Raw genomic sequence first — 26,256 nt, 5'->3', positions numbered from 1 at the left:
CAACCGCTTCAAGACTATAGCAGTGTTATCTGAGCTGCGTACTAGAAGGCGGAATAGCTCGTTTCACTTTCGAAAATACGCTCTGTCGCTTGCTTTCCAAGTACGCGGTCCTTGTAACTATAGGCTTGCAGACTCAAACAAAGCAAGCCTGTTTCTGCTGATATGCAAGCATGCTTTTTCAGCGCAGCGGCGTTATTGATGAAGGAGTACGCACGCTGTTGGTCTGTTGTTGGAGGTCGCGTTTGAGGCATGCCCGTCGCTTATTGTAGCTACTTGTATCGTCTCCGCAGCCGTCATGCAGCCCCGCCAGACGGCCTGAATTCTGCAAAGCCGTCGCGCCCCCTTTGGCCAACCTTTGAGACGCTCTACGTTAAACGATCCCGGCAGGATCTATGGAGATTCCCCTCCCTGTAACTTAGGTCCCAGGGGCAAATGCCGCTTCTCATCCTAACTTCGTAACGAGCTAGCAGAAACAAGGACAAGCGGCGAAGCGACCAGGAAGAGATGGTGAGTGGAAGGAATATATCAAACGTTGCTGTTACTCTTCCTGTGTCTGAGTGTGTTAGACCGCTGTGTACTTTGGAGCAAGCAGCAAAAGGAACTATCTTCTCCTTAGCCCGCCGGCTGGCTGGACTCGCTGTAGACTCGTTGCTTTAGGCAGGCCCCAACTATCTCTCTCTAAGGGGAGATTTGCAAGCTCGTCGCCCATTCACTATATTACATTAAACACAAGAAGAGTAAGGCAGTCCAGGCAACGAGCCGCTAGCAGGTTTGTGGGCTGAGCGTGCAAAGATCTGGCGCAAATCTTCCCGGTTGTGAAAGAATAAAGGAACTATAGTGGAATGGCGGCATTCTCTTGTGATGTTATGGCTGGCTACACTGCCAGTAGCTGACAGTCCCGGAGACATCGTTATGGGGGATCGTTGTTCTTGACGGGAGCAATGGGACAGCCACCGCCGTCACCAGGGTCGCACTCTCTATGTTGCCGAATAACGACTCAGCTACGCTACCGAGAGAAACGGGAGCGTAGTGGCAACAGAACCAGTAGTGGAAACGGGGGCTTGCGGGACAACACCGTTGGTGAGCAAGACAAATTGATCTGCCTACGAGAAGCAGTTGGCCGCGTATTCCCTCATGAGCAAGTGAGTAACCGCCGAGTCGGCCACCCCGAGGACCCGGTCGGTTGGGTTGATTGGCGTCCTCTTTCCCAGTAGCAGCAGCATCATGAACACGTCGAAATGTCACACGCCATGTTGTCGGCCCCATTGAACTAGACCTAGTTTAGTACAAGATCTTGGATGAACGAGCAGCCTCTGTGCAGGAATGTGGGTTTTGCGCCGGTACCAATATTAAGACCAGGAGCAAAACAAAAGGTCCAGCCACTATTCACGACTACTTTGTACTTAGTTGTTAGACAAAGCGTGGCTTAACGAGGTAGGAGGTCACTTCGAAGTCGATTCGGCACTGCTGAAAGCGTTCTCCCGAAAAGAGATCCTGGCAGGCGGACATCTGCTCATATCAACATTAGTCATAATACTTGTGCTTCGCTATGGATAGAGGCGGTGATAGAAGTCGCCGGGGCATTTGCGTTGAAGAAAGACGGTCGGCCATGCAAAGCCCATGATGACGGAACACAAGAACCCATATTTTTCCCAGCATACCTGACGTAGATGCTACAATTACAGTGAACACAATAGAGTTGATGCAGCAACTAGCAAAACCTCTAATAACTGACGCTGACATATACATTTTTCGTATATCTAGCATATAGGGAGAGTATCAACGAAGGGGACACTTTCCTGACATTCGATTCACTCATCGACAAGAAGAACGGGCCTGAAATTAGATGCTGAGTTAAACGGGCAACCTCAGATCACAAGGCAAAATAATAGCGACCCCGCAATAGATCTATTTTTGACAATTTCTTGTTAAATGCTTGACCCGAAATATTTCATTGAGTTATAGAAAGAAAAAACCTTCAGGTTCTTGCGTGAATTTGATGTTCTACTAGGTCTCCTTGACCTTAACCCAATGTATGTAGAGTACAATAGACGCTATATAGATCAGGTTTTAGTGAACTAGGTCTATACAATGTCTACACATGTCAAAACCATAATAGTATTAAAGCATCGAGTTTGTTCAGGTCCCAGAATTCTGTCTAAATACCGATACACGAAAAACATGAGGCTTGTGCTTGGCCTGCTACACACATAAACGTCATACAAATGTATTATTGTTGCGCAATGACGGGGGCAACCTAGTTCCTGGTTGAACGAGACCAGGAATCGCTGCTTCACGTCCCTCCAACGTCACCTATTATTATACGATCTGTGTAATAGGTGCCGTTGGATTTCTCTCAGTATGTAAGGTTTCATAGAGGAAGAAGTATAAAATGGAAATGAGTATCTTATATTAACAATGGAATATTGGAAAAACTGAAGGTCCGAGTCAACTAGTTTCTTATCCACTTAACCTTCTGTAGAATTATGTGCTTGAAGATGAAGTTTTAACAGTAATAATTATTCTTAATACCCGCACATCTAAACTACTGTGGCGACATCTAGATTTTTTTACACCTTTTTATCTTGAAGGGGCTTTTGTCTTGTAACAATACCTGCGTATCCTTTACTTTCGCTTTCGCGTAATGTATCCTGATTCAGAGCTGGGGTCTCATTCGAATGTAAATATGTTGTTTCTAGTTGTATGATTAAGCTGCCGACGTCCTACTTCACACGCGTTCTTGCTACGTGTGAGGCCAGTCCTATCTATCCGTTAGACGGCGGACTTTAGACCGAGTGACTTACGCCTTTTCCGTCCATTAGTTACGTCAATAAAAAATAAAAACAAAACTAAACGAACCTGCTGATGTTTTATGCCTATTGGGTGTGCGGCTTCAGCTTCCTGAATACCGAGCGTCTGCAAGTGAATCGGAACGAGGTCTTTTTTCTTATTCACAGCGCTCCTAGCCGATGCGGCTGACTGTCACCGAGGGTAGCGAAGCGACATGGGCAGTTGCAAAATGGCCTTCAATAGTCATTGCCGTTTCCTCCAAATGACCGTATCGTTACACCGGGCCGGTATCCAAAGCCAGTGGAGACATAGACCAACCAAAGGTATATCGCCAGGATTGTTCTGGCGCGGCCTGAAATCCATCACGTTTGATTCCTTCAAGGGAAATGCAGTAGACATTCTTTTGGTGCCCCAAGTGGTCTATTTTATTCTTAACTGTTGGCTTTGCGTTCGTCTCTTTTCAAGCCGTTTCCAAGAGCAAAGCCAGTCACCGCAGCACGAAAAGAGTTGCAAGGCCAACCGCTGTCATTCTAATTAGGCTCGGCCTGCTCGTGCCTCAGCAAAGGCAGTCGGCCGAACAGAGACCTAAAGGTTCAATTCAGAGACGATCTTCTCCACTCGCAGCTGTCTGCTGATATCTATTGATTGGACTGTCTCTGTCGAGCATTAAATGGCGTTTATGAGCAGGAGTGTAATGTCTTCGCTAGGAAGGTGACAAGAGAGCACGCCAACGAGGGTAATGATAGAAGGGTAACTTTTGACGGAAAGCAAATGATTTTGCTGTGAACTTGCTACTATAATCCGCAGCGCCAGGCGTTCTTACTGTTCCTGTGTATAATATACAATAGCATCGGCGGAACATTCGTAGAACATATCAAAATTATATATATATATATATATATGTAAAGTGGAGCAAAAATCGTTTTAGCTGAAATTCTTATTTTTTCGTCTGTGTACATCAAAGACTGTTGTTTCATTTTGTGTAGCGCCACCAGGCTATTTTTCTCTATATGTATATTTTACTTTATAAAAAGCTGACTATTTAAGACGTTTTTCTTATTCAGCAAAGCCGTAATGCCATGAATGCAGATGATTTTTAAATGCAACTTGTACTCTTATGATCGGAAGAAAATGTTGGCTGTTTTGTTGTTATTATTAATTGCTCCTATTCATATATTGGCACAGAATCAAGTTCAAGCATTAGGCTCATTGTCCTTTGCCCTGAGATTCGTTTCGATCTTAATAAGGTTACTGTTTAGACTTAAACTAACATTTTTCTCTGCTGAAGTCAAAGACAGCATGCGACGTCGTCTCGTGCCATAAGAAAATCACATTGTAGTATACTGACATTTCCGCACCCAATGCTGTTTCCATGCAAGTTTGTTTGTTGATAGAACCAGCCCTAATATGGGTTACGTCGCCGATCTGCTATAGCTCTTCCTCAATTAAGGACAGCCTAATAAATATCTGGAAGTCACTCGTCCCAATGTGAATGTATTTGTGTTTACGAGTGCGAAATTAAAAAATACATTGTTTATTACGTACTTATTCTAAAGCATTGGTAATATCTCGTACTTAGATTTGTGCAACTCTTCACGTCCCATTTCTGCGTGCAAGAGCAATGCATGGGAAGATTATCGATCTTCATCAATTATGGACTCGTGGAAGTGGAAGAATCGTCTGGAAGGATGATTTGTTATATATATACTATGCGGAACGAGGTACACTCAAGCAAGTAATGATGTGAAAATACAAAATGCACACTTTCTCACAGACTGAAATGTACAGCTTGTGTGCTACCTGCGTGATTCACTATTACTTTTGTACGTGATGTGGGAATTTAGCCTTGTTGTTTAGAAACGTACACTGATTCCTTAATACCGTGCGGAACTGTGATGACCAAAATTCGAATTTTGCCAGGCTAAACAGCAATACGTGGGAGACACAAAACGAAGACTTCGCATGCAATGAACATAGATGCATCCAGTTTGGTCAAAATTTTAGCTTTAATAAGCGTAGAAGTGTTGTAGAAACTTTTTTTAGTTGTTCGAGATAATGTGCATAAATGGCAAAGCAGTGATTTAATAGAGGAAAAACAAAAAATGTCAGTAGCTTAAGACAAGTGGGTCGAAAAAAAATTCTTCTTGATAATGACGGAGCTGTTTCTGAACCTGTAAACATATAAAATATGTCCTAGGATATTCCCTATGCGATTTAAAATAGCACTCAACATCCGGATATTTTACTAGGTTCGAAAGATTTTAGGTATCACACTTTTTAAGGTACCTTGGTCCTCCATTGACAAGGTTGCAAAAGTTATTTTCCTATCTTTCTAATTGCTATAGAAAACTAAGTCCATTTTCGAAAGAATAATACAATCTATATCGATATATGAAGTGGTTTATGCGAGAAATGGTCCCTTTCGTTGTTGCTTTACACCCTTTGTTCGATAGTATCTACTTTTCCCTGGCAAATGTGTACAACGTCTAATAACATTAACTACACACAGAAAAACTTCGAATGAATGGTCGGGCTTAAGTGCACACAGTTCACACACCGTGATCGTGCGTTACCAGAAAAAGACTCGCTCCTCACCTACAATATGAGCCGACACGCATCGTTCTATCAAACATCTCTCTGAGGAAACTATATTCACAATACAGTATCCCATATAGATACTTTCAACGAGGTTTAAATAACATGGGTGGACTCTTAGGGCGATAGGCCCCCCTAACGGTACAATATAACATACAACACGGGCCAAAAGCAAACTTCGACAGCCTGTTGTCTTTAGACTGGATCAGGCGTACCGTCGAGTCGAGATCATGTTGCTTGTTGACAGCTGTAGATTATCAATTTTCCTGTTTGTAAGAGATCTACGTTTTTTTCGACGTGCTATCAGCTAGGCGACGTTCATTGTGCCAATATATGTCATCAAATGTGGAAGGGTCGGTGGGCCATTGTCTTTTTTGCACGTATCATAGAGTCGACACCCTTTTCTTCCTCTAGCACTTCCAGAAGTACGGGTTCGGCTTTCGGTTCTATGGTCACATTCGCTTAGGTGGCACAGTCTATGCCGACCCAGTAGTTTGTGTTGCGCGAAAATGCACAAGCGCCCTAAAACCAATTCGCTATGTGCTTGCAATCCCCTAAAAGGCTGCTCATCCCGTGTCGCATTCTCCTACGGACAACATTTGTGTCGGTACCCCACCCCATCTGTCGCATCCGGCCTTTGGCTTCAACGTACTCACTTTGGTTTGCGCTGCAGCTTCTTCTACCGCCATTGCCATATCGAGTCGCGGGGGTTGCACTGTATTGGTGCAAGAAAATGAAGGGTTTGGTGGAGTAACGGGAAACGTCGGGCGAACTGATATGGGGCATACCAACAGCGGTGCCAGCAATGGCAGTAGTAGTGCTGAAGTGTTTCTTTCTTTTTCGTCTGGTGAGAACCACCGTTCTGGGACTAAGGCCTGCTGCGATCCTGTTTGCTAGGTGCAAGCCTTGAGACATTTGGTTAAAGTGAGGGGCTTGCTGCAAAAGGGAGCCAAGGGCTATGGTAGCCCATGTCCCGTCTCCTAGTTGTTCGAGAACTTTTCCTTTCGTTTCGTCTCTCAAGAGAGAGAGAAGGGTAGTGGCGGCAGCGACAGCAGTAGAAAATGTTGGGAGCAATTCTGTCCAGAGTAAAATGGGAAGATAGCAGGCATTCAGCAGGTTTACTGTACTTCAGTACCTATCGCTGGCGGTCAAAGATGGGGACTAGCCTGGCTAGCAAACCCAAACGGAAAACGGTCAACCAGCCGCGTGCAGAGGAAATGAATGCATTGCAATCCAAAACGTAGTGACAGTGTGGTCACATTGGGATAAAAAAGATAGCGCATGACCTCTCCAAGCTTTAGAAAACGAGCTTCGCCCTTTAACCCACCATGAAGCCAAACGCTAACAGAACCGTTTCATACGCAGAGAGACGACGAAAGCGCAAAAAAGCTTGCTCCTTTGGGATGCCACTAACGGCATCCGTGCGCTAGCGTCGCCCACCACGCTAATATGACCTATGCCGTAATACCAGCATCGAATAGCAGCATCCTTGTCATCCTGCTATCGTAGCAGTAGAAACCGTGACCACTGCTTTAGTGCTGGTCTTGGCTATTATGTGCGGCTTCTATTCTCGCAAAGAAAGGTAGGCCACATGACCATACGAATAAGAATCAAGCAAGCAAGCGAGCCGGAAACGCGAGCATAAGGACCAACCTTCTCAAGTATTAAACTCCACATTTCCTGTGCCTTTCTTCTTATGTGGCCCGTGACCTTCGACTGATTTCTCAGTCTTGCCCTCGTTCGCCGTCCACCGTATTTCCTATCGCACACAGCGCATCCTGTAGGATCACGCGAGAGCTACCTCTACAAATTAAGCAAGTCTCAGCGTATCTCGATCCGTCACGATACACCTTCTGAATCCGACGTTAATATGTACCATTTTGACGGGGGAGGGGGGCACAGGCTACTATTACAGGCTTGACACACCGAAATAATCGTTTCTGTTGGAAGTGCCTGTTATATAAGGCGACAGGCGGTGTGGGACATATGAAAAATGTAGTGAGCTCGCTCACACAATAATTTCTTACCATCGACGGCTGAATGCATTGAAGACCGCCTGCGAATGGCGGCCCAGAAAGCCCCAATGGGATCTCTTGAGGAATGGATGTGGGACAGTGAAGGAAAAGGAAATAAAACGAGAGAACGTCATCGCTATGGTATAACGCCGGCTTCAGTGGTTAAGGTGGCATTGTGGCTTTCTTGCTGGGAAGCTACTGAACGACCGAGGAATGAACGAAAGGTATGAAATGTTTTCCACAAAAGAATCATTCTCCTCTTTTAACTATTTTTAGCCCCCATCACATGCACCAACCACTATCTTTTTGTTCTCCTCTTCATAAATAAGTTCTTTTCGCTCGGCTTTTCGAGGCCCGTACGACACATAACCTATGTGTATCTAACTTTCACGCAATAGCCACAGAAATATCCTACTTATCCCTTCCTTCATGGCCCCCGCAGCCAGCGACGGCTTGCGCTACCGGTTGGAGCGGCATTGAACAGTAGAGGAATACCTATAGGTTAAACGCGGTCGGCCCGTCGATGTTTTCGGCGGCTGTGTTCGCGGCTGCATAAATAATCCCACCCTTTTCTCTTAGCTTTACTCTGTTCGCCTGCGTTGCTACTTACCTTTGCCGTTTGCTCCATACGCTTCCAACGGCTTTTCACCTAGAACTGCTGTCATTCTCGTCATCGTTGTCTATTTCCAAGCGCAAAGTAACGACCCCCCTGTGTATACTAGTGCAGTAAAGTATTTCTTCTCCCAGAAGCCGTTCGTATGACGCTTCGTTTTATGCTATCCGTAAAATCATTAGGTTGACGCGGTGAACTCATACAGTCAAGGCAGTCCGACACAACTGTCTGGTTACGTTTTGCTCGACGGAAAGGGAAGATATATCGCAATCTTCTATTCCTCACTGTTTCGTTCGTATAATTACGAGTCGATTCGCGCGGCGGGCTAGAGTAAACGCATCGAACGATAGATTGTGGAAGTTTACAGTAAAGGCACGTGTGAAATCCGGAGTGTTCCGGCATGTACGCCCGAAGTGTATAAGCCGGTTGACGTTAGAAGAAAATAAGCTCTCTCTTTGCGGATAATAGAACCCGGACTTATTTGCCTTGCACTCACGTGTTTTAGGTCAAGGTAGAGCGTACATTTCTTAAGAAAACTTAATTCACGCCAACGAAAACGTTCAAGTCGCCTTATAATGCGTCTTGCGCGTCAATGCTACTTTCATACGTTGTTCCCATCACGGCCGACTTCGAAGTCGACTCTTACGTAGAAAATAGATTTACACATACTTTTAGTAGACTAGACTGAAACACTGAGCCGCCTCATAAAATCAAGACGACGTCTAACGCATGGATGAATTCCATTATAAACTTATGAAACATTATGAAGAACAGCCATTAACTGAATACCTAGAAAATCCATAGGTCTTTTGTTTTGTTTGCCATCTGATGTTGAGCCATGGCAACAAATATAGTACCAGTGGTGCAAATTGGTTATGAGATGTTTATCCTTGACAAACGCGTTACCCCACTGTCTTGGGTCAGGCGTATTCTTTTACGCGCGCCATTGTTCGCGAGATCGGTACGTTTTTTTCGGAATTTCTCGGTTAAGAACGACGTCAAAGTTTTCTTCTATTAGCGACCTAAGAAATCGCGATCGTCCTTTTCTCATATTTCGTTTGCTTGAATAAGGAACAGTGGAAGAAAATGATTAGTTTGCCATTTACTGCCACCCTACTTCACTCAAAAAATCACTAATGACATATCGAAGACCATGGATTGAGGATTTTGTTCGTGAAGCCAATCTCTTGCGAATATAGTACGGACTTACCCCTCTTTCCTGCGTGGCGAAACAACAGTTCGTACCAAAGACCTCTTCAACAGCATTCAAAGCTCTGCTCGTTTATGTATGCTCTCAGGTTTTTAATACTAAGTAAACTCCTCTGTTTTCATTGCAGATTAAGTAATTTTAGTTTAAAGTAAGTAGCGTTTGGATTTTATACCAAGTGTACACGATGAATATTGCAGAGCGCACTTACCTGTCTGTCGAAGCCAATCAACTGCAACACGTTCCGAGTGGGGCAGTTCAGAGATGGAGAAAATTGCGGCACATGACCCGTGCAATTGGCTTGATCCAGCTGTAAAGTTACGTTCTTTTTTTTGTTTATGATAGTAATTACACCATTGTAGATCAGAACTCTTGGCCGCCCTAGTAAGCTTGATGCTAGCAAAACTAAGTTTTTCTCAGCAGTCAATTAGATGACAGAAGGTTACAATAGGTTGCCTTAAAAGATAATCGTATTTAATCATTGTATCGGTGTCTAATATAAACATGTGCCCCACATAATGCAGCCACGTTAGAAGAATTTCTGTTAATTCATAATTTTAAACATTTTTTCCAGAGCATATAAGCTATATTGCTAAACACGAGATATTGAGTACAGAGTAAAAATGAATGAAAAACAATACTATTTACATTAATAAAATGTGTATTAATTGATTTGTTTAATATCAACAGGTTAGATATAAGAAAAAAAACACGGCATTTTTCCACAAAAGTGATAAATTTATCTACTTTTGACCAAATTCGCCGCCTTCAGTAGGCTGCATAATGGATCGACGTCACCGTACAAGAAGTCCACCTCGACCGGTAGATCGTCAGGAAATACACATCTGCCAAGACAGAGTGTTTTGCAGGACATTGCGAAACTGGCTAGAAATATATATGTCTTGCGCCTGTGTTGAGAGTGGGTCGGGCTTAACGAAACCCAAGTCACTGTCGCTGGTTGGACACTTTTCACGCTTGCTGCATTGTTTATTGACTTCGGGGCGTACTGGGAAGTGTCATGGTTAAGATAGGTTTACAACAATATTCCTTTGGAGATTTGCGCCACGGAGAAAAGTAGCCTTGCATAGTTTTTTCTATTTTTTACTATACTATAGACTGATTTTTCAATAATTAAGCGTTTTCTATAGATAATAATGATCCGTTCCATCTTATGTGCATTACGTAAACTGCATGAATACTAAGTAATAGAAAATAACGCAATTTAAGCCACCGTCATATTATGTTCGTATCGCAGAAACACAAGGGCACTTTTTCATCTTAGTCAAGTCGATCTCTGGCCTGGTCAACATAGAAGGTCAACTAAGAGCAGCGAGAAAACACGGCAACTGAGAGAGAATTTAGCTTCGGCTGGCCAGATGAATGCCATTACGCCTTCTTTGGCCGTCACCAGTGACGAATCACCAAAGCCAAAGTCCAATACCTCGTGCGCTCTCAAGCGGTGATAGACATTATCACTCACCTCGTGCAGACTCGTAAATATAAGATCGTAGCGATAAGATGTATACACTAAATGACTAGGGTTTATAAGCAGTTTGTGCCATAGAATACGTTGAAACTACTGGAACACCAAAGGCACGACCTTGGCAAATCATCAACAGAAACCTTCTTTTTGTTATAACGTATTTGAACGTAACGGAATAGACAATGTTTTCCGGCGTAGTCTTTAGTATCATATCTCAAATCGTTGTGCTTCATTCTAACTAAATCTCTAAGCGATTAAACCCAGTCTATAGGAACATATTTCTAGGACACGAATATGGACGACCTAATAAAGGTTCACGCTAAAAACACTCAATCAGAAGCCACTTGATGATATGGGCAGCGTTCCCTGGGCTCAATGTTGAATATTGTTGGACGGATTACGTTTTAAATCTAGCGAATAAGTCATTTTTTAAATTCATTAATGGAAATATCAATTTGAAAAATATAAGTCGCTATTCGGATGTATATTTAAGCATTGTTTATTATAGATATTCCAGGACACAGGTTTGGCTACATGTCAGTGACATCTGATCATTTAAATATAACCCAACGGTTTGAAATCTATTGAGAAAACTGGGTCGTTAAAAAGTATTTTCTCTACAAAGGCAAATTTGACCCCCATCCCTGTTATCTCAATCACCACAGACAGTGCTGAATCGCTAAAGTCATCAAACAAGAACCTACCTTATTCCTGAGAATTTTGAATTTTTTTTTTATGGAAAAAGGAATAAGGACACAATTGAAGTTCTATCGAGATGAGCAAGTCATCAATGACAAATTCGATTTAGGATAACTAAGCAAATACTTAGCAAGTTCTTGGAAATTATTGTGTATCATCCTTCAAGTCAACGGGGCGTATGGCCCCGTGTGGGTTTAATAGTAATCAATGACACACGTGAAAAAAAAGTTAACGTTATGTCAGTGTTAATTCAAAAACTTAGGAAAAACTGCTAGATAGCTAGAAGCATTTTTTTTAGTCAGTAGGTTTATTATGCAGAATTGTGTTTACTGGCTTAACACCTGTGTCAGCCATGCCAGCATTATTTGTTGTAATTATAAGTATTATTATAAAATATTGATTGCTATATAGAAAAACATGTACTGAAGGGCAAAGCCTCGTGTTCGCTAGCCAACAAGTCTGAGCCTGCAGTGTCGGGAAGAACTTTGGTTCTAGAGCCTATGGATACTGGATTGTAAATTATAAGTATTACGCTAGACTAGTCCGTCCTTTCGAATGTATTGAATTTACGGAAGGCTTTTATACGATTATGACGTTTACGCATAAAACGTATCGCTGACCAGCTGGTCTAAAGAAGCTGTGGCCAAACTATTCCATATCGCTGCAAGATTGCCCCGTATGTCTCACAGTGGATTTATATCAAGCTAAGGTCTCAACCAACTAAAAAGTTAAAAAAACGTCCCAACTAACTAAGCGATGATCTTATTATTTGACGATTGTTCCAAAGCGTCAAATAATAAAGCAAATATTTCGAATATATAAAAACATAATAATAAAGTTCCTGTTGAGTATCAGGGATACAGCGAAGTGCTAAAAAATCTAAAAAGATTGCAAAAGTGCAGCTGGTTCCTGGCGAGAGTTACGCTGCCATTTGTCTGACCGAAATTGTTTCTCAGTTTCTTTCTAAACCTAAATAAAAAATGGCGTTGTCGTCGGTAAAGTTTTTATGTCTAGGGGGCGTCTTTTTTGTGTTTGGTCTACGCTTTGTTTTCTAAACATATACACTCACATACTGATTTAGTATGTATTTTGACGCGTTACCTTTAGAAGCTATAATAACACACGAGATATGTGAGCACCTACGTGTATAAGATTTTCATCGCGTCTTGTAAAGCCTCTTGTTTCTTCGTAAATAACAATAATGAACAATAAGCCTGAGTGCAGTTTTGTGGTGGCATTTTTGATATATTCTAATAACCGTAATCTGCACTTTTTTTTTTTAACATAAAATGCTAGAAGTCTATTGTTTTTTCAAAACTGTAGGTGCTAAAATTAGGTACATTTTCAGTAGACATTTGTAGGTGAGTTTGCATTATGACGTAGAGGATCGTACCATCGTATGGAACAAACCATTGTTTTCTCGACAGGCAAACTATGATTTTGAAAATGCGAATCCTTTTATATTACGGAACTGAAGTTTGTTGTAATTAGATTTGTTGTATTTTTCTTTTATAAGTTTCGAAAAGAGAGATTACTTCAATAGCGGTGGTAAGTTTGAGCCAGCGACTTCTCTTACCTAGTATTTGGAATAATTATTTATTAGTTTGGAAAAACAGCAAATAACATTGTTTTTTGTATCTTTACTTCATTTTAAGGCTCCATGCATCATTATTACTATGATTTTTTTCCATATTACCTGAATGTTGTTGTGACTAAATTTTTTATAATCATATATTATCGTTATCACTATAGACTTCCCTCGATGTGCAGTGAACGTCTCGTTAATGCTTGTATCACCAAAATGAGGTCAATCATCCTTGACAGCTTTGTTCTACCTTTTGACTCCTGAACAACCTCGACCCTCGTTATCGATTGTTACTTTGGTACGGTGACGAAGGGTCGGTAAGGAACCGTTCTGCCACCTATTTGCGATTCGACTTACCGAGGCAGTGTCCGACCGAGATACCCATTGCCAAAGGCATCCAGCGGCACTTTTTGTCGGCGACTACTCCGATGGCATCGGGAATGACAGCGAGCCCCAACATTATTAGTGGCTTTCTCCTTGTTGTGGCATTGATGGCCGTACATGTAGTACCAGCGTCGCACAACCAGGAATGATGCGCCGCTACGAAAACGACGGACCAAGACGACGATGAAACATCTGATGCTGCCGCATCCGCTGCGGTTTACGGCACTTACAGCCGTTTGACATTCTGGCGGGTTGTCTCTGAGTCTCTCTCGCTCGTATTGCTTGTCCTGATTTTTTTCAGTGATGATCATCAGTCTGCTCTGGCCCGTTTGGCTCAGGCAATGTTATTGGAAAGCTAGGGAACAACCTATGGGTGCGCGTTTCACGGGTACGAGAAGGGTTGACGGGGCGAGAAGTTTAGGAAGCTCTAACAAATAGCGATCGATAAGGTACGAATAGCGGCTCCAGCGAAAACTCCTTTTCGTTGCACGCGTCTCCTCACGTAAGTTAGGGAAATGGCGAATTTAAATAAAAGAAGCCAAGACGTAAATGCATGCTGATACACAACAAACCGAAAAGCAATGTAATTGTACCATTTCTGACCATTGATCGAATTTCTCCAACGTTTTCTCACAGCGAAGATCCGGTAGATGATTCCCGTTTGATCAGAGAGCGCCCGATCCAAGGTGCGACGGTAGAAACGTCGCAAATCAAAGATGTGTTTGATTGGTTTCGAGGAAAGGCATTGACGCGAAAAGGGAAGTCGATGTTTACGGTCTCGAGCAACAAAAAAAACACATGCTGTTGGCAAAAGAACCGGCGCTCAAACCGAAAGGAATGAGTAACTCAAGGTGATGCACAAGCAATTAAGTTAGAGAGAGCCATGTTTGCTCCCCTGTCGTTTCTCTCTACCTGAACAGCAAGCGGTAAGCGTGAGTTACAGCACGATTGAAAGCACTTGAATGAATCAGGTGTGAGCAGTCCAGCTAAGCACAGGTTGTAGGAATTACCTACAAGGGATGCGGTGATGCGCCGCTTTTATATTAGCATATTATCCCTCCATGAAGTAACGATTGCATGCTTCGCATGCGTGTGATGTCAAGATATCGAATGTGTGCGCGAGACGTACAAGCACGCGTCAACAACAATCCCGTCTGTCCTTTAACAACATGAACATCGCTATCATAAGACCAGGCAAGATGACGCTCTGGATAGGGCTTTTTCCAAGCCACGCCGACGGTATAAACGCACGGGATCATAGTTACCCAGCGGTATTCACAAGGTCGTGTAAGAGTCTAGCGAACTACGAGGTGCCGAGGGCGTAGGTGTGTGGCTTACACATAGGGGTGCTTACGGAATCGCTCCTTTCGATAACCTCGAATCAGGGTTTCAGGTGGAAGGTCAAAGGCATAAGGTTGGATTTGTTGTAGGCGCTACTTGCGTTTTCGAGAACATAAGAATTTTTTTCGGTTCGGGTTAATGACATTAAGGTTTAAAACGCTGTTTGTTCTATAGCGTCGAGCTGAAACAACATAGCTTCTATGTGGCTTGTGTCCGTAATATTCGAATCGTTGTTGATAGCGTAACGTTTGCCGTTAGTATCTGGTTGAAGTTATGTTGATACAAGCAATTGAACACACTACCCTATGTAACATAACATTAGAGACAAGTCTAGAGAGTCATGAAATGAGCATCATGAATTTGTGCACCTTATGACGATCTAACAACAACATTTTTATGTACCTTATACTGGAAGCGGTGATATTATAGGTAGCATAGGCGGATGCGCGGCATTTCAATCGTTAACCATGACGAAGAAAAAAATGAAAAGTGACGATGTAATACTTGTAGCTGGCTGTACAATAACTTAGTACGGCAGCATCATATCTTACATTTGTGTGCGTAATGAATCACATAGATTTATCTATGACGACAGTGTAAAAAAAAATGCAGCCTAACTATTAGATCTCAGTGTCCACATTCTTAATAGGTACAACAGTTCTCGAAGTTTCTGCTCGCCGGTAAAGAGTGTTCAAAATGTCGAGTTATGATAAGCAATAAGCAGAAATAGTTGTCCTATGGAAGTATACCTCTACCGCCATGTGACGGAATGGCGTAACGGTGTTGTACGCTACTTGTTGTTTGAAAGGACGAGCCTTAGCAAGACGATCGAAGACATTCATTTTCTCAACTTGTTGATGTTGATTGCTGTTTGTCTATCAACAGACGTTTTTACGCGGCTTTCTCTATGCGTTGCACTAGCAAAGAGCGTAAGTCAATTCTCGCTTCTGGATGGGTCTCAGAAACAATCAGAACGTCATTGAATCCACGTCTAGCTCAATCGGAACAATCTCCTAGTGAAGTTCCAATCTGCTACTTCTTTGGTCGATATTATTAACACGTTTGCATACACATACAACAAGATTCTGTCTTAACGCCGAAGCCTACACGAACGTTTCTTACCAACATGTGCCATTCATAGGGACGAGTTCCTAGTTCGGCGTCGCGACCTTGGCTCGGACAACATTAATAAGTTTCAATCAGTCATAAGCGAGGTATGAACGTATAATCATTCAAATAACTGTCTTCGAAGCTTTTTTGTGAGAAAAGGCCAGCTGTTTGTCGAGAAGCTAGAAAATGATCGGAGTCATAAGCTTGCCGTTCACTATAACCTCTGCGGTCATCACCACTGCTGTGGCTGTTAGTTGAACACGGGCGCGAGGTAAACACGAGACTGGTAAAACTGTGGTAAAACAGATCGCGTCGCTAGGGCTCGCGCAGACGTCCGCGGTATAAACTATAAGAGCTACACAGAGCGGCGCAGTGGAACCTACGCGAAGGTAACGTAAGTCATTCCGGCCTGTAAACTTGAGCAAGTAACACTAGCCGGCCTACGGCTCCTTACGGAAGTCTGGATACCTGCACAGAAATCGGCTTCTGGAATATATGCGATAAGCGTGCTATAAGTAAAGAATTACCGCTATTGACTGCATCGTCGTAATAGAGCTAATACGCGTCACGTTGATTTTGTTTGATTTTCTTGCTTCGGCAAGTCGGCCAAACAGTATCGCACTATTTGCTCAACCCCTCGCCCGCTTAAAAAGCCTAGCAATGTCTCGACACGAGCCATTCCAGGCTAAATCAAAGACCTTATTATCAAATAATACTTTTCGATGTCAATAATGACTTACTTACAACCAGTCCGAGTAAACAAGGCTGACTCGACCCCGCCAACGGCTACGGAGCTTTCTGTAGATATTCGTGCCCCGAACCCACTTAGCTCTTTTTATATTTATTCAGCAATACGATCAAAACCTTGATTAAGGCCACTGGATAGGGTACACTACCTTCATAGGAGGCCGCCGGTTTGTAGCTATCGCAGTTTGTCGAGTGCACGTCACGACTTGGCACTTGTCGCTCAGCATAAAATGCTTTCCCTATACGTAAAGACCAATCTGATCTGCTTGACTGTAGGATAGCGACTCATTTCGAACCAATCATACGGACCCATTCGTTAGGTAGGAATACAAAAGCCTACAATAGTCCAGAGAAAGGTCAGTCTCAACATACGAAACAACGCTAATGTTATCATGGCATAGTCGTCAGTGCTGCTCGGTTTCCTAAATATAAAACAGATGAAGTCCCAGTAGCGTCAACCGGTAACTGCACTCCAATTCGAATTTATGTCATGTACTATGCCTTGCGTCGACGACAAAATTATTCTACCTCTAGTAATAACCACAATGTTGTTTTTCATTCTTCCGATTTAGGCAAACTATGCAGCGGCTGGCAAAACCTCGGTTTCTACCGAGACTATCTGAGTGCTCACAAATATACTGCGTGGAAAAGGCAAATTGTGGCCTCCCGAAATAGAATGCGGCACAACATTGTGTAAAAGCTCTATCTGCAAGTTGTACCAGTTTGGCAGTGGTTTTGACAATATGCTAAATAGAACAGTAGATTCTGTTCGCTGACTTAGTAATCCGCCACAAAATCAATAGGTCGCCCTATAGATAGATCTATTGATTATTCAGTTTACTGTTATTCTTATTATCACGTTTTTTTTTTTTTTTTTTTCTTTCTAAATGTAATTGTTTGCCTAGTTCGTCCCTACCCGGCCTGTATCAGATCGCTGATAGCTCGGCCGAGGGCGTCGTCTCGGCTCTGGCCTAGTGAATGGCAAAATAAAGATGTGAAACCATGGGCGTTGTCAAGTTGAACTTAGAACTCTACACGAGTGTGGAGCGGTATCATTGTTTCACATAGGATTTTCGAAAACGATAGGAAATAGCTTCGATCTGATACTGAAGCCGGCCAACAGTGCACTCCGTGGCTGTCGGTGTTTTCGTCTTTTCGAACTTCTGCCCAGCCGACGGGTACGACTAATCTCACAAACGTAACCAGTACTTGGATCTAATCGATAAATAGCTTTAAAGACATGTAACTCTCAGTGAGCCCCGATGAAGTACCTTGCATAAACTATATATATATATAAATAAAATAAACAACTGGAAAACACCCGGTTCGCAGGCGGCCCGAGAGGAAAACATGCTAAAGTCAAACATGAAATTAACAATCCTAATGACATTAAAACGTGATCTAATTAAGCCAGCATCCGATCGTCCTACCACCCGCCAGACTCCGACAACACGTCATACTTTTCCAGATAATAACTTCGAATAATTGTAAGAACGTTTGATTTTTACAGGTAGTAATAACAACAACGATAGCTGTCGTGCCGGAGTTGTGCGCGCTATAACCCACTATCCTTATAGTTATCAAGCGTTTCGTATGAATTGTCGTCTAAAAATACAATCTGTATTTCTAAATTACTTGTAAAGAAATATACCGAATGAAAATTATCTCATTAAGTTGGAAATAATTTATTACCGTTTATCAATGCTGTTCTTTTTGGGGACGGTATAATTGGTAGCGGTATATACACAACTACTCATTTACTCGATACTATCTGCATCCTCGTCTCATTTCATTGAGTACACGTCATGCTAGTTTTTCTTGTCTTGCTCAGTACTAACGGCCACTATTTGTAGTAAACAGATAGGCTATCACATCTCTAGGTACATTCTACAGACCGAGTGATCATACTTAATCTTCTACTTGATCACAAATCTATCTTTTTATCTACTCGTTCTGACCTCTCGAAGCAGCTTCACGACTTTTTTTGTTGTTAACTTATCTCATACTGTTAGAGCGAATTTCTCGTCAACTTACCTTGCTATGTTTTCGTCGCTAGTGCGTTATGTAACTTTCATTCTATTAGTTGTGAAAACAAAACTTGCCGACGCTAACTTTCGATGTTTCGTTCTTGACGATCTTCCCCTGAATACTTTGTCCTCTCTGACATATGTTAGCAGCGATCTGTGAAAGTTCTTGATAGATTGTTGTTGCTTTTGTACACTTGAACACCATAGTTTTTCTCCAAAAAAAGTTCCAAAAAACAAAAAAAGCTCTGTTCTGTTAGGCCTAACTGCATTTCACGACACTCGAATATATATATTGTACATCATCATTTCTGCCTTTTAGCGTGTCTGCCTTTTAGTGTTCCCATTACGCGCATGTTGTACCTGTATTAGCGGATCGCTATGCGTCCCTGTGTAGTATGCATTTGAACCGACGCTTTTTTCGAGGATTCGTTGTCCTGTAGCCCTGAAACCTGTGCAAAGGCCCCTCTGAGTAGATACCATTCGGTTATCAGAATTTAGTTATAAAGAACGTGAACGATTTACTGTACTCAAGCTAAAATACGGCTGGTGTTCGATTCATAACATTGGTAGCCTCGTGATGAGCCGCCGCCTACTACTACTACTGATCTTGCAAATGTGCCGTTGAGTCGGACACACGTTGAAATTTCGCTCTGGCTTATTTAAACGCATTCCACTGGAGAAGGGGTAATTATGGAATATAGAACTAGAGAATAAAGCTAACACCAGTGAAATGAGGTTTTGATAACGCTTTACATAAGTTGCAATATATTACATGCGAGCATTAACTTATGCGTCTGCCATTTTGTTCTACCTGTTTTGTGTTCATCAGCAGACGAAAGCGGGACCAAGACGTATAACTTCATGGTAAGCCAGCGGGTAGTGGGTTGTACTTTAGGTCGTGGATGCACTCCGTTTCTTGCTGAAAACCAGCTGTCTGATGCGATGCTTAACGGTTTAGGGATGGAAAATATGAAGATAACAGGTGTGTATTTACCCATAATATAGTAAAGTTCTGCTTATCTATAATTATCCATTGCGGTAGATAAGAATCGGCAATGCGTACAAAATATTATAGTATACTGCTAATAGAAAAAGCTCGGTCGGTTGAATGCGTGACACCTCAGAACGGTACCACTGTTATCGGTAACCTGTAACCTTCACCTGACAAAGTTTGCCGCCTGCCAAAGTTTGCACCAGATCGTTTGAACAAAGGAACTTTGTACTCTCGTCCAGTGCCGTATTTCGAATAACAATAGAATGTTAATAGAAGACAGTTTATTTTATCGCTGTTAATTTGGAAAGTTGTAAGTGGCTTAGACCGTTCAGATCTCATCGATGCTCTTCCCCTAGCCGGTTTTTTGCAATGATATTTCCGTGCAGTTCTAAACGCCGCGCATTGTTGTCGTTGTCAGCGTTGTTGCTGTGTGGTTTCGGCCATTTAGGGCCGCTGATAGAATCACTATACTTCGTTCGACGGGTTGTTTGCATTCACCTTTTTATACAACAGAGTATAAAGAACAGAGCGTGCTTAACTGACTGGCGCAGGGTCGAGCCTTTCCGACGCAACCCACATCTAACGCTATAGCGATACTGCTCTAATCTGTTGTTGCATACTCGGCTAAAGATACTTATATTCGCAGAGTACAATGTGTACTACTGTAATTTGTTGCGGATCATTTACCTTTACTAATATAATTAATAATAACAACGATAGTAGGCGTCATCATTCTCGTACAACAATCACAATCCGCTCCTTGACCCTCCTTTCCCCCCGATAGAACTCCACCACCGCCCCATCTGCGATGCGACCCAACTGATTAAAAAAAATATACATTTCCTATGTATACATATACTGTCACTGTGTTATATAAATATTAGCAACATCTTTACTTCCCAGTTTTCATCTGGATATCTCAATGTTTTGGAATGTTGCCTTCTAAGGCCATCGTCGTACCTGTTGTATTGTGTAGCTACTTAGGACAGCCAATTTTTTCGATGCCAAAAACGGAGAATTCCTTTTCCTTTGTCCACTACAGCTGGACTGACATTGATATCGCGCAAGATCTCCGAACGTACATTTATACAAACATTATGAAACGCAATGGCACGAGGTATTACGATCACTAATGCCATAGCGCCGCTAATTTCTTCTCACCGAAACTTATTTTTAACGATTTTTTTACGTTATTATGGTGAAATGGAATAGATGGCTATAAAAACGATTCATTCGTATTATCTATTGCATGCTGCACTAATTGTCAATTATAAGGAGACTTAACAATTATTTTTAATAGATTACTTGCTGTGTTATTTGCTGAAGGCCTGTTTATGCCTGTTCGTTGAACCTTCTATGGCTTTATCTTTGCTATATAGTGTGCTACATATATATACCCGTCTCAGGTCGAAAATTTCTCAATGCCTCTGCTGGTCTTCAATGGATGTTTGGTGATCTCAAATTATTTTTGCCATTATCTAGGCACAGACATATGAGGCTCTTCATCTTCTAATCAACACGCCTGGTTGTGATGAATTCGCACAATTTTTCTAAGATCTTAACACAGAAGTTCCTAGTTTAACATACCACTACCCCGAAACCCAGTCGTATGATATTTGGATATCGAATTTCCTCTGGATCCTAAGCAGGCCAGAAATCAAGGACATGTACGTCTGTCAAGACAATGTATAGATACAGCCAGGTTGCGGGTTCTAAGCAACAGACTTGGAAAGATGGTACCTTCAATTCGAAACAAGTTAGGACCGCATCATTAGTGAGAGACTCCTCTTTAATCCACATGCCCTGTGTATGTATCGCATTTGGAGAGGGATTTTGTATCACATGTCATTTCTTACGGTCATCCTATACACATGAGATCGTCTGTCTTTCTCTGCCGTAGAAACGTTTTCTTATGCTCACAACGATGTCGCACAGACATCACAGTGTGAAGTCTTCCTCCTTTCGTCTAAGGCCCTCTTCCTCAGAGCAGCCACTCACACCTGATTTCACCCTAAGCGCACTTTGTAATGGGGATTGTATCTCGACTAAAGATGCCGCTTTATAAGGGTATTTCCGGTCACTTTGGTAAGATTGTAATTGATGTACGATTGCTTCTCGCGTAGCAGCGCTATATAGGCGAGTTCCTCTCGAAGCATCCGCTGACATTCAGGATCGGCGCCGTCTTTTTCCTCGAAGTACATCACCTTAGAACAGAATAGTGCATGTTCATAGATAGTAAATATCACATGTGTTTTGCGAACTAGTATTAAAAAAGTTTTGCTAGCAATTCCTTAGCGTAAACGTCCTCAGTGTATTTCACTAGAAGGAACAACACGTGTTAGGACAGCTTTGAAGCTTTTGTACTTTCACGGAAACAGTTGCTAACGAACTAGGTTGCCGATTAAGTCGGCTTGGTAAGTATCTACGTTAGATGGTACTGTTTCTTGAAGCCTCATAAATTTTAACCCAAGGGCCTACGAATCTTATGGCGCCTGGAGAACAAACTGGAAATTCAACAGTTAACTTTTGATTTTTTTCTATCCCAGGTATCGAAACAGGCTCATGAAGCTAAACGCAGGCAAGTTCAACGAAATCGCCAAGCTCCGCCAGGCCACTCGAATTGTACACTATATATATATATATATACAACATATGGCTAAAACATTGGAATTTATATTCAGTGTTGGATTAATTTTTACAATAACTCCGTAGATACGAACGTACCTTTTTGGAATAGATGTGCATCCGTTTCGCGGTCTCCTCGTTGTCTACTTTTTTCACGTCCTCGACGCACTCTTCAAACCAGTATTTGGATCGCGTATCCAATAACGCTTTTTCATCAGCCATACGCTGCGCTCCAAATCGTTTTACTTTTTCCGTTAACTTGGCGTTGAAGTAATCATAACTGTGACAAGAGCGCCATAATTCAAACGTGTCAATATTTGTACGCATCAGGAAGACTACCGCATAGATTCCACTGAGCAAGACCAAAAAGGTATTTGAAAAGATATGACCTTACAGTGCCGCCTCGAAGACTGTCCAAAGACAATTACTAGTCTCGAAGAGACGAGAGGAGATGGCAAAAAATGCGCATTCCATGTTCAATGATATCTCAGCTTACATTCGTTGGTCCGCGGCGTTAAGCGTCCGAAGGGTGTTGACGTCACGTGGCGTGAGTTGTTCTTCGCTCTTCTTGAATAACGTCGATCGAGCGTTCTTTTTAAACAAGACCACGTCGTCTACATCCCAACATAGCAGGTACCTACCAATTTTTTGGCAAATAGAATAGGTACATACAGCCTGTAATAAGCCATGTTATTTTCAAAGACTCGGGCCAATACTTCAGCTAACTTCAACGAACTTCAGTGTATTGTACACGCAATCCACAGTTTTGAGAGCCAGCCGTCCGAAGCAATGCTTCGCGGCAGTACTGTGCATAAAAAACGAAGTATATACTTATCCTATTAGTCTTTAGTCCCCTGATATATGACCAAAGCTATTTCAACTGGGATAAACAGGGTCTTGACTATAGCACTAAGTACAAACATAACAGGGATGACTCACAAATCTTTCAAGTACAGGTTTTTCACAGGTAATTTCTCTATAACATCATTAGGCTAATGTATAAGTGCGGTATTCTCAACAAACCTGAGCAAAACGAGTGATTCTGACATTCTCTCAGCTATGAGCACAAGGTCGAATGTTTCTTCTAGACGTTGTATGAACTGATCAACGGCGACCGTATTGCGGAAGGCATTAACCGGTAAACCCAAATCAAAGGCCATTTGATTCAGTCCGAACTTATTGTAACGTCGATTGCGATGAATCGGGTCTAATGGGTCAGGATGCTGTTGCACCAGATCCTGGAGAGATACTAAAATTGAGCGATAAATTCAAATTAGGGTGCCATTCTACCAGAAGCATTGCCCCATTGTACATCAACCGCTGCTATCATTCATTTGCGACGACTCTTCGCTCCGATTCATTGAAGCTACGCTATCCAGTTGGGGAAGAAGTTATGTTATTATATATATATATATATATATATATATATATATGAATATATATAATCAGACAAATGTGCGTGTGACGATGCAGTTAGCTTCGTACTTACGTTTGTACGCGGTGTGAAGATCATAATACGAATACATCGAACCGAAGAGACCCACTGGATCTCTTAGAATGGTAATATAGATAGTGTCTGTCGGCATCACCTTTCGGACTTCACCATGATGGAACCTCGTATGTGACGCGAATATACTGCGCAAAGACAAGAAAACAAGCCATCTACGTTAGTTTCGACTGTTTCATCAACCAACGCTGATACGGTAACCTCCACTTACCCACACATCTTGATTCCACAAGGTGCCTGTCAAAAAGTAAGGTAAACTTTTTTTCATGGAATCAAGCAAGTTACGACACACCGATCGAACAGCCATTGAAATTTCTCGAGGTAGTCAGTGAACGTATCAATCACACCAAATGCGTCAATGCCTATTCATATCTGTCACAAGGATAACTACTACGCAATCAACATAATGAGATAATAAGGCCAGTGTATTATCTGTCTGTGTTAACGCACAGGCCACGCTTCGGGTCCGCAATGATACATTAAGATTATTAAGGACCAGAGTTTGCTGGCGTTTTTGTTTGTTTCGCTGGGTGAATACGTGCAAGAATTGGTTAAAAATTGATTTTTGACCGGAACAAGTTTGTCTTATGTCTACTTATGACCTTACCTATTCATCTTATGGCCACAATAGTGCATCGTTACTTATCGATAAGTTCTAAGCTGTCGTTTCAGCCAGTAGGGTGATAGGGCCATAGGGTAAATGACGTGGGTCCTAATCGGCCTGATCAACATAAATCGACATTTCAGTTTCGACACACTTGTGTTGAATGTAATAGCCACCGACGCACTGCGGCCTGACGCAGGTCAACCGTCGAGGCCCGTCACGAGCTCTTTAATCAAACGATGAGCTCTTTCAAAGTACGTAATCTGGAATGGACCGTTCATTCAAGCGTGCGATTTATATTCAACGCATTCGCGACCTGCCAACTTAGGTATAAATACATATTTTACTTTTAGAGTTATATTTAGCTAAAACTGAACATTTCTCGTCCCCTTTTCGCGCTGTCGTAACCATTTTCGACGGTGGATAAGTGAACTGATCGAACAGAGGAACGGAAGTACCTTCCAATTGTCATTAAAGGCAATTTTCAAGCCGTGTCCTTCCTAACATTTTGTCGGCCTCGCGGCCCCTTCCCCATGCATAAGTTTATGTGGACGGCTAATGTCCCCTACGTGTCGACATGCTAAGTAGGACATATCCACCCACTATCCTTCACAGGTTTTGCCAAACAGACCAGACCAGACCAGACCGGACTTGCTAACGTAGTACAAGTGAGAGTAGCTAAAATGAACACATTTTTTTCTTAAAGCGGCGTTGTCGCAGCTACGGTCCGTTCGTGGCGCGTGCCGTACGAGGAGCGTGGGGAGTATCTGACTCTGTTTTATCGGCCCACACCCAACGGTCCCCTGACGATGAATAGCCGGCGAACGTGTTGAAGGCTTTAAGCTGGCGGAACACCAAAAACATCGAAATACTAGTTGTCATGAGGTACGATGTTAGTATAGGATATTAGTTTAGTGCAGGCAGTAGGGGTTTAACTAACAGGACGGGCCAGCAAGAAGCGCTGAGAAAACTAGACATAGATACTTATGCACTCTGGACCTTAAGTGCATGACTGTACTTTACTATATGCTGTCACTGCCAATGAAGTCGGCAGCGTTGCCACTGCTGCGACTGGACATATTGGCAATAGAACAAAATAAAACGTAGTGAATGTTTGTAAGCAGCGCCAATACACGATAAAGATTCGTGTCAGGCATCTGGCCAGAGAGGAAGAGAGAAGAAAGCTACTATGGCCTAGTCAGTGTGGGCCCAACGCGTGGACATTTTCCGTATGTGGAACAGCCTCTATTTGTGTCAGAGGAGTGGAAGGCCATTATCTGCTCGGTCGTTAAAGGCAGACCGAGTCACACACCCAGTCTGGCGTACAGCCTCGAATAAGGGCCACTACAACGTCATGATTTAGCCGCTAATCGAGCATGCAGCTCGTACCGTCTGTATAGCGATTCAGAGTTGCTACGTGTACCGCTGCTGCTGAGGTGTCTCTAACTTTAACGCAAAACTCGCACAGTACTCGTGTGACAGCAATAGGAAAAATGGTGGTGCCTCCGTGTTAGCTGGTCGTGGAACAGGTAAAGCGTAGAAACGGGAGTTAGTTTGTGCATATGTTCAGCTTTAGTAGACGTGGCTTCGGTAATCGAGCCCCTGCATTGGCACTGCACAGTCCTGTGCCGTCTAATCGAATCAGAACGCCACTCGCATAGTTGCGTAGCCGAAAAAAATGATGAGCCGTAAGAGCAAAAGTGATCATCCACGAACGACGTAGAGCGACAGTGAGCAGCTGCAGGTGGTAATCAGAAGAAGTGTTAATTATTTGAGTGGATCCTCTACGAGCCGTAGCTACAGAAAAAGGCAAGACGCGTTGAGGGGGGTGACACGAACTGGCGAGCTCAGCCCGCGAACGGAGGCGAAGAAAGAACGAGGACTAGGATAAATGCACTGGGTAGGATGGCCATCCATGGAAAAAATTGGA

General features: G+C 42.6%; 1 protein-coding gene across 7 annotated transcripts in view; it reads right to left on the bottom strand.

Moving 5' to 3' along the window:
• Positions 1–18,224: 18,224 nt before the first annotated feature.
• LOC111263286 (galactosylceramide sulfotransferase) overlaps positions 18,225–26,256 on the bottom strand; it is a 45,344-nt gene continuing 37,312 nt past the window's right edge. For all 7 annotated transcript variants that reach the window (XM_022838235.2, XM_022838234.2, XM_022838237.2 and 4 more), the window contains 5 exons: positions 23,705–23,850; positions 23,239–23,464; positions 22,712–22,852; positions 22,315–22,495; positions 18,225–21,794 (listed from right to left, as the gene is read on the bottom strand). In XM_022838235.2, coding sequence (XP_022693970.1) covers positions 21,636–21,794; positions 22,315–22,495; positions 22,712–22,852; positions 23,239–23,464; positions 23,705–23,850 — 853 coding nt within the window. In that variant the 3' untranslated portion in view covers positions 18,225–21,635. The remainder of the gene's footprint in view (positions 21,795–22,314; positions 22,496–22,711; positions 22,853–23,238; positions 23,465–23,704; positions 23,851–26,256) is intronic.

The sequence above is a fragment of the Varroa jacobsoni genome, unplaced genomic scaffold, assembly GCF_002532875.2.
Source record: "Varroa jacobsoni isolate VJ856 unplaced genomic scaffold, vjacob_1.0 scaffold_753, whole genome shotgun sequence".
NCBI lineage: Eukaryota > Metazoa > Arthropoda > Arachnida > Mesostigmata > Varroidae > Varroa > Varroa jacobsoni.
Note: the sequence above shows the minus strand (reverse complement) of the source record. Positions and strands in the feature narration are given on the sequence as shown.